This window comes from Gymnoscopelus braueri, assembly GCF_963280865.1.
Source record: "Gymnoscopelus braueri genome assembly, chromosome: 6".
Lineage (NCBI taxonomy): Eukaryota > Metazoa > Chordata > Actinopteri > Myctophiformes > Myctophidae > Gymnoscopelus > Gymnoscopelus braueri.
Window position 1 is genome coordinate 47,920,460 of NC_137607.1, and position 13,140 is coordinate 47,933,599.

Below are 13,140 nucleotides of genomic sequence, written 5' to 3' on the forward strand. Positions count from 1 at the left end.
ATTTACGTACAGTACGTGTGTGTGTGTGTGGTTCTGGTCTGAGTCACTTCAGTTTCATGGCTGAGCACGAAATGTGACACGTGACTTCCCATAATACGTCCACTTACCAGCGGTCACTATCACTAGTCTGTCACTTTGTGTCCATGTCTCGCCGGAAGCATGAACCACTTTCTTAAACAGTACATCGGGTTAGAGACTGTATATGTTGGCTGAAACTGGTACTTTGTCAGTTGCACCAACCATGACTTGGAGAGACCCCTTTTCTGTACTAAACTACTTTAGATAGATAAACAGCTACTAATGCAACGGAGGTTGGTTGCCAGCCAAATATAGCTTCCAAAAATAATCGCTGTGCAATACATGCAAAGTAACGTATTTAACCTACCAATAATAGTAAGGTTAGGTATACAAGAGTCAAACCAGCAGCACTTAGGTACTGTAATAGGGTCTTACCAAGACTGCACTTAATTGCATGAGCATATTGTTGCTGTCGGGCGGACAGCAACCTCTTATGTCCATATTTAACTTTTTGTGTTTTTTCGTAATTTTTTTCGTAAATTAAATTAACGCCCTACTTGATCATACTACAGCATCACAAAAAGTCTACAAGCTTTCGAGCTTGTAGATCTGTTATTTTTTATCCTGAAAAGTAGCAGTTTTGGACATACAGTATGAGGTTTCCACCCGACAGAGACGATAAATGACAAATAAAACCACCAGAGGTAAGAAAGGAAAACCGGTGCGCTTCCTCTGGATGCCTTCTTAGTTTAGGCAGTGGGTGCTCAGCTATGTAAATAACTCAAAGGAAAACCAAAGTGGAAAAAAGCGGCACTCCAAAATAAAGATTGCAAGACAGTGGCTCAGATGTGGTTTCTCATTTTATTGAGATGCTAACATGTTTCGGCCGCAGCCTTCCTCAGAGCAGACTGAACTCCTCATTCCTAGTGTGATGTCGCAAAAAAGAAATGTAATCGATGTCTGTGATTCCATGATCTGTGACTTTTGCACTGATATTGTTGTGAACTGCTGTTCTGACTGTGACAGTGATATTGTGTAATTGATTGATTGACAAGCTAGTACCTTCCCCCCTACACAGGTGGGGATGATTTGTGTTTGTTTAAAATAAGGGCATGCACCCCCAGTATCACTTTTTAACCTAATCTGCTCTGAGGAAGGCTGCGGCCGAAACATGTTAGCATCTCAATAAAATGAGAAACCACATCTGAGCCACTGTCTTGCAATCTTTATTTTGGAAAACCACCAGAGGTGTTGTTGTCTGGAAGGGGCAAACTAGTACATCTAATTAATTTTTTTAAGTACAAAACAAGTTTGTCACAAAGTGCATTACAGAGCAACAAAAGTAAACATAAATAAAAGAACACACACATAAGCCATTGTAAAAATATGAGTATGTGAAGAGAGAGAGAGAGTGTGCCTGCATGTCATCATGAACCCAACAATAGTGTGTGTGTGTGTGTGTGTGTGTGTGTGTGTGTGTGTGTGTGTGTGTGTGTGTGTGTGTGTGTGCATGCATGCGTGCGTGCGGATGAACTGGGTTAACACCAGAACTTAAGAGTAAGAAATAAAACAACTGCACGAAAGGTCTGCTAACCAAGAGACTGAGAAGCAACTACATGACATGAGATCAGATCACTCTAGTCTACACCACAGATGTTCAGCCTTTCGGTCCAGGTTACCTTGGGTTTCTATAAAAAAAAAAAAGCTCCTTTACAACTCTGTCTTAGCTCTTGTCACTATTGTCACTTCTACAAGCACTTACTTCTAGGATCAAGCTCAAGCTCAAGCTTGAGTGCCGCGCTATGAGCTTGTATATCTGCTATTTTTTAATAGCCAAAGTGTAAAATAATGCCTTTTTAGCTCAAATAAAAAAATGACACGGATGCGTTCGAGGTCTTAATGGGCTAAGTAGTTGGGCAAAAAACTGTTACGACGACGGAGGTGGGCCGTCTGAAGCGGACTTGAGGACTTTTTTTTTAATTTAAATCCTGAAAAGTAACAGTGACGATTATAGTCCAGGGGCCAAGCCAGATTTTGGTACCACCTAAGGTGACCGTAAAGTTTTCCTACATGTCTCTAGTTTCTATTTTGGTATGATAACCCTTCCAATCTTGTAGCTTAATGGCAGTTATCACTACCTACTCCTACAGGAAAATGTGATGTGAATCATTTATATGACTTCTAGACAATACTTTTTTGAAAGCAATGGTCTTATAAACAGTTGGCCCTAAGGTTATTTTACCAGTAGAATCCATTTCTGCTGAGGAAATGTTGGCATTGTGCATATTTAATGAGATAATTTGCATATTTGAACACATTTGTGGAAATGATTACATGATAAATACAATTACAGCTAGATATTTCAAAAAGTGTGATGTATATATGTGAGAACAACATTGTGGAGATATGTCTGTGACCTACTGGCAATGTGCACAAGCAATTTGGTGCGGATCGGCCCAATGGTTTGCGAGATTAGCTAGGACAAACTGCTACAAGCTGTAGTTGTAATAGCTGAGAGGGAATATGTAAAACATCATAAAGATTGTGCAATTAGTGACAAGTTTTAGATTTTTGGCAAAAACCACTGCATACAAGTTGGGCTGGCCCACTAGTGGCCGGTATGCAGAAACTCCAATATTAGACGGGTCAGTATGGTTGAACCCCCAAATAATTGATACAAACCTCTTTTTTCAATAGATTATGTTACTATTGGGCATGCTAAATAGCATACTAACAATCTAGGAAAATGTAAATTCCGGAAAGGCGTCATTTTCAAGATGCCGTCCACGATGGAGCTTATAATGGTTATATTACTATTCAACTTAGAAAGGGGGAAGTAAGATAAGATATATCTATTACTTACTTACAAAATTACTTAAATAACCACACTGTTGTCAAGTAATCCAGTAAGCAGGTACAAGCCCATTATAGGAACTTGTTGGATTATACAAACTACAATCACTATTCATCATCATCCTCTGACTCCTTTTTTATGTGGACTTGAGACATTCCTCAAGTTGACACAGTCCACAGATAGTAGTAGGCCTACATGGTTGTCCATATCTTCTACAAAAGCAGCAGAGTGTCTTGTAAGAAGTGCATAAGTTACAATGAATGATCTCTTGAATGAATGCTTCTGGAGCAGCATTCATTATTGATTTCAGCTTCACCCAGCCGATGGCTGCCGGGACTGGTTCTGGGGATCAGTTAGGGGTTAAGTGTCTTGCTCATGGACAACTCAACACATAGCTGGGGCCAGGAATCAAACCTGGGACCTTAAGTTTCCCAGGGGGACTCTCTACCCATTCAGCTATGACCACCCTAGACCGAAGGAGGGTCAACTTTGACAAGCTTATGGAAAGCAGTCTTTTTGCAAACACCAAAAATCTGAGAGGTTGTGTCACAACCAGTGACAGCATGGATGAATATCCCCTGAGAACACTTGATATGTCTGAGGATTTATTTTAAATGGTCCATGTTATACACTTTAAAACTGTCTTTGGACACAACTTCTCTGAATTGCACTACTTGTCTATGAACTGTGTCAACTTTGGAAATGTGACGATTCCACAATAGTTTCTTCCAGAGGAGTCAGAGAATGATGATAAATAGTGACTGCATAACACAAGTGCTTACTGCATAATGGGCTGGTTAACCTGGCTTACTAGATTCCTTGACGACTGTGTGGTTAGTAATAGACATATGCTTCCAAAAACATTTTTTGGAAGCACTTTACTTGACTATATTCAATTTGATTTAAAATGTTCATTTTCAATAACAACATAAAAATAAGAAAGGTTAATTTGTTGTTTTTGAGTAATTTAGTAGAATGGGACACCACCTTGGGACGCCACCTTGGATTTGGCTATAATCCAGGATATTAACTGTTAGTAATTTCACAGATTCAGTTGTATTCCTTGAGTCCTAAACCCTAGTGTTAGACATCAAAACCACCTTTTTAAGTTGAATAGTAATTGAGATATAGCCATTTTAAGCTCCCGGCAGCCGTCGTGGACGCCATCTTGAAAATGGCGCCTTTCCGGATTTTAAAATGTCCTAGATTGTTAGTATGCTATTTAGCATGCCCAATAGTAACATAATCCATTGAAAAAATACATTTGTATCAATTGGTGTTCAACCATACTGACCCGTCTAATATTGGAGTTTCTGCATGCATACCGGCCACTAGTGGGCCAGCCCAACTTGTATGCGGTGGTTTTTGAAAAACGTACACCCTCACCGAACACCATGCCAAAAATCTAAAACTTGTCACGATGTTTTACATATTCCCTCTGAGCTATTACAACTACAGCTTGTAGCAGTTTGTCCTAGCTAATCACGCAAACCATTGGGCCGATCCGCACCAAATTGCTTGTGCACATTTCCAGTAGGTCACACAGGTCACAGACGTATCTCCACACATTTTTCCCACATACATTTCACACTTTTGTCACTAATTATTTCCACAAATGAGTTCAAATATGCAAATTATCTCATTCAATATGCACAATACAAACATTTCCTCAGCAGAAATGGATTCTACTGGTAAAATTACCTTAGGGCCAACTGTTTATAAGACCATTGCTTTCCAAAAAGTACTGTCTAGAAGTCATATAAATGATTCACATCACATTTTCCTGTAGGAGTAGGTAGTGATAACTGCCATTAAGCTACAAGATTGGAAGGGTTATCATACCAAAATATAAACTAGAGACATGTAGGAAGACAAAAATACAAAAGCTTTACGGTTACCTTAGGTGGTACCAATTTGTGAAAATATCAGTGTTGGCCCCTGGACTATTATGTGAAAAAGAGGATTAGCCCTCGACATACACACAGACAGACCCTCTGCAGAGCCATGCCGTAAAAAGATACCTGTAATAATTATTATAATAATAAGGAACTAATGAGTAGAAAAACCAACATATTCTATCATGGAACCGGAACCGTGGAACCGTGTCCTATGATGCACAGCAGCACAAAAGAGCAACTCTTTCTGTCAAGATGGAAAACAGCATCCTCTCCAACTTTCCTTCATAAGGGGGATCATGTTTAAAAGGTTGGAAAATGTCACAGACCGAGTAGTAGCAGCAGCAGCAGTAGTAGTAGTAGTGTGTTGGTGCTGGCTCCTTTGACAGGATTATTGCTCAACACTCAGGCTAGCTGCTCCCTTGTGTGCGTAATACTGCGTATATAAAACAGCCTTTTAGCAGCGGTCTGAACTAATGGGAACGTGTTTATCTGCAAACGCCCCTTTTTGCTTTTTCCATTGAGATTGTACTGGGCAAAGTGGTGGTGGGCATGGCGAGAGAGCAAGTTTGTGTTAGGGTGCGTGTGTGTGCATGCATGTGTGTGAGAGAGAGCGAGCTCTGTCCCACGTGTAGAGCGATGGCTCATTTCAACAACAAAAATTAAGTAACACGAACACGTGCCGTGTAACATATATATCGCAGGTTCTGGATTTGTTTCCATACACTATGTCAGGGGTCTTTAACAGAGGGTCCAGGACCTCTAGGGGATCCTCAGAGTTACTACAGGGGGGCCGCCGAATCTTTGTTTGATAGGAAAACCGTTTTACATTAACCATTTGAACCCTAGCCCAATAGATATTAACATGAATCCAACACACACTGATGATGGTTGCTGTCAAACAAGTCTATGTAGCCATCTACAGTATGAAACCTATAAAACTTTTAATCTGCAACACAATGTTACTAACGTGAGTTCTAGGACCTCTGTGCTGTTGCTTTTTGATTGCTCAAGCAACGCTCAAGCAACACAACACTGCCATTTTTAGTATAACCATCTGTGAAAACAGCCTAAATAACAATAATATTTGTATCTGGGAACTTTTTTAATGATCTACTGTAACCCCCCCCTTCACGGTTGCTTCTGGTTATCATGGAAACAAACACAGAACTTCTATTCAGGTTGTGGGAAGTTTACTTTCAGATTATGGGAGGTTCTCCGTTGCCCTTCATATAGTCAAAAAGATCCCAATGCCAAGCCTTGATATGGGACAGCAGCCAATTTGTCCCCAGGGCGAGCCAGCCACCGTCGCTTTATTTGGCAGCGGCAGAATGCATTGAACAGAGATGCTGTGCATTCCGGTGTTGAAGAGGAATCATTCTCTCTTCGCCCTCATGTTGTCTCATCACTGCCGGCCGCTCCGGCTCCACCCCTTCGAAAACCTTTTGTTTCCACTTTGTGATGTACTCTAATTTAGACTACAGCTAAACAATGAAACTTGGAACAGGTCCCACACACACACACACGCTCTCACACACACATACACACGATAATGAGCATGTGTGCTATGTGCTTAACTAAGCGCACACCCTCACTGTGGGACTGGAGTATGAAATGTTATATACACACACACACAGTGATGGTGACGGTGATATGGGGGAGCTGTGGTTGGGCGTTTTCCTGGAAATTATGTTCTTCTGTCCCCCAAAGAGATTTACAAGCCAGTTGAGTGAGTTAACGAGGCATCTTAAATACAAGTGATGAAGGTTCAAATTAACCCTTCCTACTACCAACAAAACCTAAACACATGTACGTACGCACACACACACACACACACCTCAAGGTTAGCCAAAGTGGCAGAGGGCCATCGTTCTGCACATGTGTCATGGAATAAAGCAAAATAAAATATCATGACTGAAAATGTAATGATGATGTTTAGGTATTATCATTCTAAACCTATGTTGTTGCTGCTTGCTGTTCTACATACAGCCAAACAGTTGAAGAAATCACAGGTTGAGGCTTTAAGCTTAGCTTTTATGAAATTTCAGTCTTCTATTGCTAGTTTGACCACTTGAAATAGTCTTTAATCTTAATATAACTAATGATCAAATAGCCAATCTACAAGCTCACAACTCATCGTGCTGCGGCGTGTTGTGAGCTTGTAGATCTGCTATTTTCGGTGCGCCACATGCTTTCCTAGAAGACATACTGGCTTCTATGGAATCCAAATGACTGAAATCAGTCGGGGAAACTGAGAACTTTAATCCATGCATGCGTGCACGCGTGTGTGCATGCAGGGGAGGCCGTGGCTGAGTGGGTAGAGAGGCCGTCTGGGAATGGGTCGAGAAGGTCACCGGTTTGAACGGTACGCCCAGTGTAAGTGTCCATGACCCCGACTAAGACACTTAACCCCTTACAGCTCTCCCCAGAGCGCTCATCAAGTTGCCCCCGAGTCAATCTAGACAGGTCATCACTGGCTCTGGGTTACGCGTCTACTAACATCACTTCATCTGTACGTTCTCCGCCACTGAAAAGGCTTGCATGTCATTTGCGCTCGTTATTTCTTGTGCGCTGACCCGCAGGTCGAATTATGTGGGAGTTTGGTATTGTTGGCTGTCATCTTTTTACCGGACAGATGGGGAAATGTAAGGTAATAACAGACTGGACACTGGACTCTACAATGCAACACTACCAGCGGTTTCTCTCTCTGTCAAGTGTCAACTCATCTCTGGCTTCATTTCCCCCCCGTAGGAAGCACGCCTGCGCGGAATGCACAGATAAACAATAGGGCCTCGGACTTCCCTTGGTAATTTCGATACATGTATCGAGTATCGTGACAGCCTTAGTCCACACCGATGCAACTAGTCGCAACTCAACCATTTGCAAGAAATTGCAGCGTTCTTGACTGACCAGTTGCAGACCGGTGCCATTTGGGGATAATGGTTGTAAGTAGCAACTAGTTGTGTTGTGGACTGGCCTTTAATGTAACATCTCAATATTTTGTCCAAGTTTTGGTACATGGGTGTTTTGTACATACAGATGAGAGAAATAAATGAGAAAATGGTTAAACTACCGGGACTTAGTTTTCTGGTAAAACAAAATAAGTAAATCCAGCTGTTAACTGTGAGTGAGTTGGGCATGTGTGTGTGTGTGTGTGTGTGTGTGTGTGTGTGTGTGTGTGTGTGTGTGTGTGTGTGTGTGTGTGTGTGTGTGTGTGTGTGTGTGTGTGTGTGTGTGTCTGAGTCAATCTAGACAGGTCATCACTGGCTCTGGGTTACGTGTCTACTAACATCACTGCGCACACACAACACACGTTCATCTGTCTGTCTGCTGACCACTGTCTGTCTGTCTACCCATCTGTCTGTCTGTCTGTACAACCCCCCCATCCACACACACACATCTGACACGTCCCATCCTGTCCTACTGCCACCTCTGCCACTATCACTATGGTTACACAGACAGCTGCTGATGTCACTGCACACAGACGTACATACTGAAAGGGCGAGAGACACACACACACACACACGAGAACAATTAGGAAACGGGCTGTAGCTGCTCTCCAGTGACATCACAAATGGGAACACCACACAGTGCTTCCGCCGTCCTATTCATTCAGTCTCACATCAACATACATACAAGCCCCTGTGTTGTTGATGCTGCTGGGACAAAGTCTCTGCTAAACAATGATTAGCTTCAGGAATATCATGGGCAGATCAAATCACCCCCCTTTTACCCTCTGACACACACACACACACACACACACACACACACACACACACACACACACACACATAATAACATGTATCCACTCTGATTCTTTGTCTATCTAGGGCCAAAACACATTTCTGATCTTGTGTGATATCATGAACCATCCAGACTTCTCAGGTCATCTGGGAAAAGGTCTGCTTTCTGTCCCTAAAACCAAAAATAAACATGGGGAAGCAGCATTTCGTTTTTATGCACCACATATCTGGAACAAACTCCCAGAAAACTGCAAGTCTGCTGCCATTCTTATTTATTTTAAAACACAACTAAAGACCTTTCTGTTTGACACTACCTTTTATTGAGGTACTTTTCCTTTTTTCTTTCTCTTCTGCACTGTATCTGTTATTTGTATTGTATAATTGTGTTTCCTTTGCTTGTTGTTCTGTGTAAAGCACATTGAATTGCCTTGTCGTTGAAATGTGCTATACAAATAAAACTGCCTTGCCTGTCGCACACACACAGACACAAAAAGACGGTATGGATGGACACATAATCACAATTTTGAACTCACAACACACTCCCACTCTCTCTCAGCCTATCTCTCTCATACAGTATAAACAAACACACACCTCCTCTGCCCGTTCCATTCCCGCTAGTGCTAGCGAGGAAGGAAGCATGCTGATAAACAGGCCTACGTAAGTACAAGGCAGGAGGTGCCATGTGGAGTGTGTTGACTGTCATCTTCTAAGGCCACAATCAAATCTCAGATACCACCTCGACAAGAGCCACGTTCACCACTCACAACGGCAACGAGAGGCAAGCAAAACTTCAGGTCACGACTCACGCTGAGACTGACAGAGAGAGAGAGAGAGAGAGAAGAGAGAGAGGAGAGGGGAGAGAGACAGTTGTGTTACATTAGTGTGTGGGGGCCTGGGGGTGGACACTGGCCAGATTTCTTTAACTCATATTTAGGCTTCAGCAGCAAATTGCCTTTCAACATGTCGCTCGTTGACTGACATTGTATTTTCAACTGACGAAAGTGTCAACCCACTTTCTTCCAGTTGAAAACCCGTTGAGCAACACTGTCTGTCACCCAGGCATAATATATTAGGCTTCACTCTCGTCTCCAACTTGGATGGGCAACAACGTCAACAATAATAAAACAAACCTCTGTGTTAGGAGGCAAGTTAAAGCTAAAAGAAAAAAGAGAAAGAAAAGCACACAGTCACTTTCTTTGTTGTAATTTACCCACGTGCTCGTTAACGCCCCCCTAACCCAAATAGTCTCGTTGGTGGAAGAAAAGGGTTTAAAAAGGAGGAGGGCATCTAGTGTCTATAAAGAGGTGGGTTACAAGTTTTTTTGGGGGGGTGCTATTAATGGAAAACACAGAAAAATTCCTCCCTTCTGTGCACGTTCTCATTGGCCCAGACCTCTCCCTCCCCCAATCCCATCCCCTTCCTTCCCCAAAAATGCACAAATGTACTCTTTTTCAGTACAACTGCACAAGACCTGCTTTTCAACATACCACCAAACGTTTCCACTAATAGCATAGTACCCAGTGCTGGTGGTGGTGCTGTAGACAGGAGCAGGGGGGTGGGTGGGTGGGTGGGTGGCGGGTTGCTCCAGGACGCAGAGCATGACCGCACCACTGCAGAATGCCCTGGGAATGTTTAACATGAGGGCAAACTTCCAGATTCTCAACTCACTCTCTCTCACTCCCTAAATCTCTCAGCACTGCTCTCCAAGCAGACATCTGAGCTTTGTTTTCATCAGAGAGTTGTACTCACAGACAGCCACAGCACATTATTGCATCACCACCTGTGAGCACAGGCTGAACATGATTTGATATACTGAAGTAAACAAACAGTGGGGCTCACTGCACCTGCAACTAAGCATTATTTTAATAATGAAATACTATTGTTTTTGTTATTAGTTCAGTAGCCTATAGGACTAATTAAGACAAAAAAAATATGGAAAATAAGGTGCTTTAGTACAAATGCTGGTAAATGCTCATCACGTGCTATCTGAACCCAAACAGCTCCCTTAAAATTGCTTAGTATCAAATGAAATCCGCATTAAAAAACAGAACTTTAATTTTATAATATTAAACAAGGACCAGCACTTACAGTTTGGTTGTAGATACCTGTAGGTATCCAATGCTAAAATATATAATTAATAGCACAATTCGTTTTTTTCAAGTTGCATCACTAAACTGATCATTCAATAGCTAAAGCTAAACTATTATTAATTGTTTCACAACCACCCTAGAACACATACAATCAATTCTTCCATTGGCCTCTTACCTGTCCTCATCCCCATCGATGGTAATAGGGATGCCAAAGATGCTGACAGTGGTGGGAGTGGGCAGGCCGCCACTTTCTGAGATAAAAGGCTTCATCGCCAGGGCGCCAGCGCTGGGCTGAGGTAGGATGTCAAACTTTCGCCCGCCGTCTTCCGCCTGCATGCTGAAGCCGACAGGAAGACCCATCATCAGGGCCCCTCCGTAGGCTCCCTGGGCCTGGACGAGTCCTCCTGCGCTGGGTCTATGGTTCAGCATGCCTGGAGGGATGTTGTTGCTGCTGGGCACTGTGGCAGGCACATTCTGGACACTGTTGTATGTGGTGGTGGCAAAGGCTGATGCCTCCCCACCCTGAGCCACCATGCCCAGACCCTGGGCTCCCGGTCCTGCAGGGGAGATGGCAGGCGAGGGCCCCTGGCTAGCTGGAGGCCCCACCGAGAGGGATGCCATGGGGAGGTGGTTTTGCGTGTTTGAGCCCTGTGGCTGGAGGGGGGCAAACTGCTGCTGTCTGTAGTCCAGCTGGCCACCGCCGTGAGTTGAATAGGCATACTGCTGGGCAGGTGGCATGATTGGAGATTTCTGCAGCATGGCACCATGTGGTGCACCATTGAGGCCGCTATGGTGGAGGTTTTGTGGCACAACAGGCTGCATGTTGGCCTGCTGAGGGTGCTGGGGCACCGCAGTCGAATAGCCAGTGGGCTGAAAGGCACTTGCCCCGTTCCCTGTCTGGGAGACTAAAGTGTAGCCGTGCTGCAGAAACTCCGGAGGATGAGTGTGATAGGCGATCGAATAGCCACTGTCAGCGTTGGACTCAGAGCCAGCACTGGGGATGATCACAGAGCCACCGGTGACCCCTAGCCCGCTATCCCTGTCCACATTGTGGTCCAGGACGACAACGTGCTTTATACTATCCACAGTTCTGCTCATACTAGAGCCCTCCGAGTCTCGCTCATAGAACTCAGTGCACGTCCATCGGCCCCGTCGGAAGGGCTCTCCGGTACCGTGGTCAAGTTTAATGACCCTGAAACGGGAACTACAGGTGGTGGTGGTGGTTGTGATGCTGGTGGCTACGGGGTTTACTTGAGCCACAGTAGTGGGGACATTCGCATGGTGAGGGACCGAGTTGACTATAGGCTGGGTGGTGGTGGTCGAGCTTGGAATGGAAGGCTGACTTGCAGTTGGCACGGGCACACCCCCTGCCAAGTGCGGAGTGACATGACCAGAGCCTGCACTTCTGACAGAGAAGCCCCCGTTGACAGGACCCGTTGACGCCGGCTGATGGCCCTCCTGGTGTTCTCCCACATTGTTTAACGTCTCCTCGGACGAGCTCCGGTCACACACACCCATCAGGTCGGCGCGGGAGACATCGAATATCTCCGACGACACGTCCTCCGTCCGGGACTGATCGTCCGGGTCGTCCAGGCTCTCGGTGTCATCCGTGATGCTGCTGGCCTGAGCCACCTGAGCCTGGGTCACACTTGTGATCTGGAAGCAGCTCTTCTTCTTAGCCGGCATTTTCGACATTTTCGGGCTGCTGGTGGTCGTCTATCTCCTCCGGATAGCGAAAACAAGTGCTCGTGTGATAAATTCACACAATCGATCCCAATTCACAGGTGGTAATAACTACGAAACAAGACACGTATGCGACATTTTCATAAGCTCCCCCTCTGTCTCTCTCGCTCTTGCTCTGTCACTGTCTCTCTCGTCTTCAGACAAGTGTGACAAGTGAAGCCACCACACGCCACAGTTCCTCTGAAACTCAGGACCGCTGGCTGCGTTGGTTCTTCCTCCCCGTCAGTCAGTCAGTCAGCCTGAGGGCTGAGAGTCTCCAGTCTCCCGGTGACAGCACACCACACAGCCGCCTCCCTCTCCTCTCTCCTCCTCCGTCCTTCTCCGCCGGTTCTCAGCTAGCTCTGCCCGACCTTTCCCCCCGTCACAAACTGCCTATATCCCGGCTCCGGAGTTGCCAGCAGGCCGCTGTCGCAGTCGTTGCTTCCCAGCTGCTAGCAGCACTTAAATAGTGTGTGTGTGCGGCGGGCCCGTCCAGTCCTCTCTCTCCCTTCAGCTACCAGCAGTCTCTCTCTCTCTGGCTAACTCCAAGCTAAAGTTAGCTCAACGTTAGCTTTAGTTTTTTTACCTCAGGAACTAGCAACTCCATGATGTAAACAAGCCCACAGAACACTCCATATTATCGGCGTTTTTTCCGAAAGAATACGGAATGTGTAACTAATATGTCCGCCGATAAGGAAAGTGAAACGTCTCAAACTCAAGGAAGTTTAGCTTCTTCTTCGCAGACAGTCCCAGATAGCTGACTTTCCAGAGCTGCTGCTGCCTTCGGCGGCTAGCTGACAGATAACCACTTCTCCACT

The 13,140-nt window shown here is 44.7% G+C and overlaps 1 protein-coding gene across 1 annotated transcript in view; it reads right to left on the reverse strand.

Moving 5' to 3' along the window:
- Positions 1-13,131, reverse strand: part of tsc22d2 (TSC22 domain family 2) — a 61,847-nt gene extending 48,716 nt beyond the window's left edge. The window contains exon 1 of the mRNA XM_080430799.1: positions 10,776-13,131. Coding sequence (XP_080286925.1) covers positions 10,776-12,295 — 1,520 coding nt within the window. The 5' untranslated portion in view covers positions 12,296-13,131. The remainder of the gene's footprint in view (positions 1-10,775) is intronic.
- Between the last annotated feature and the right edge of the window lie 9 nt (positions 13,132-13,140).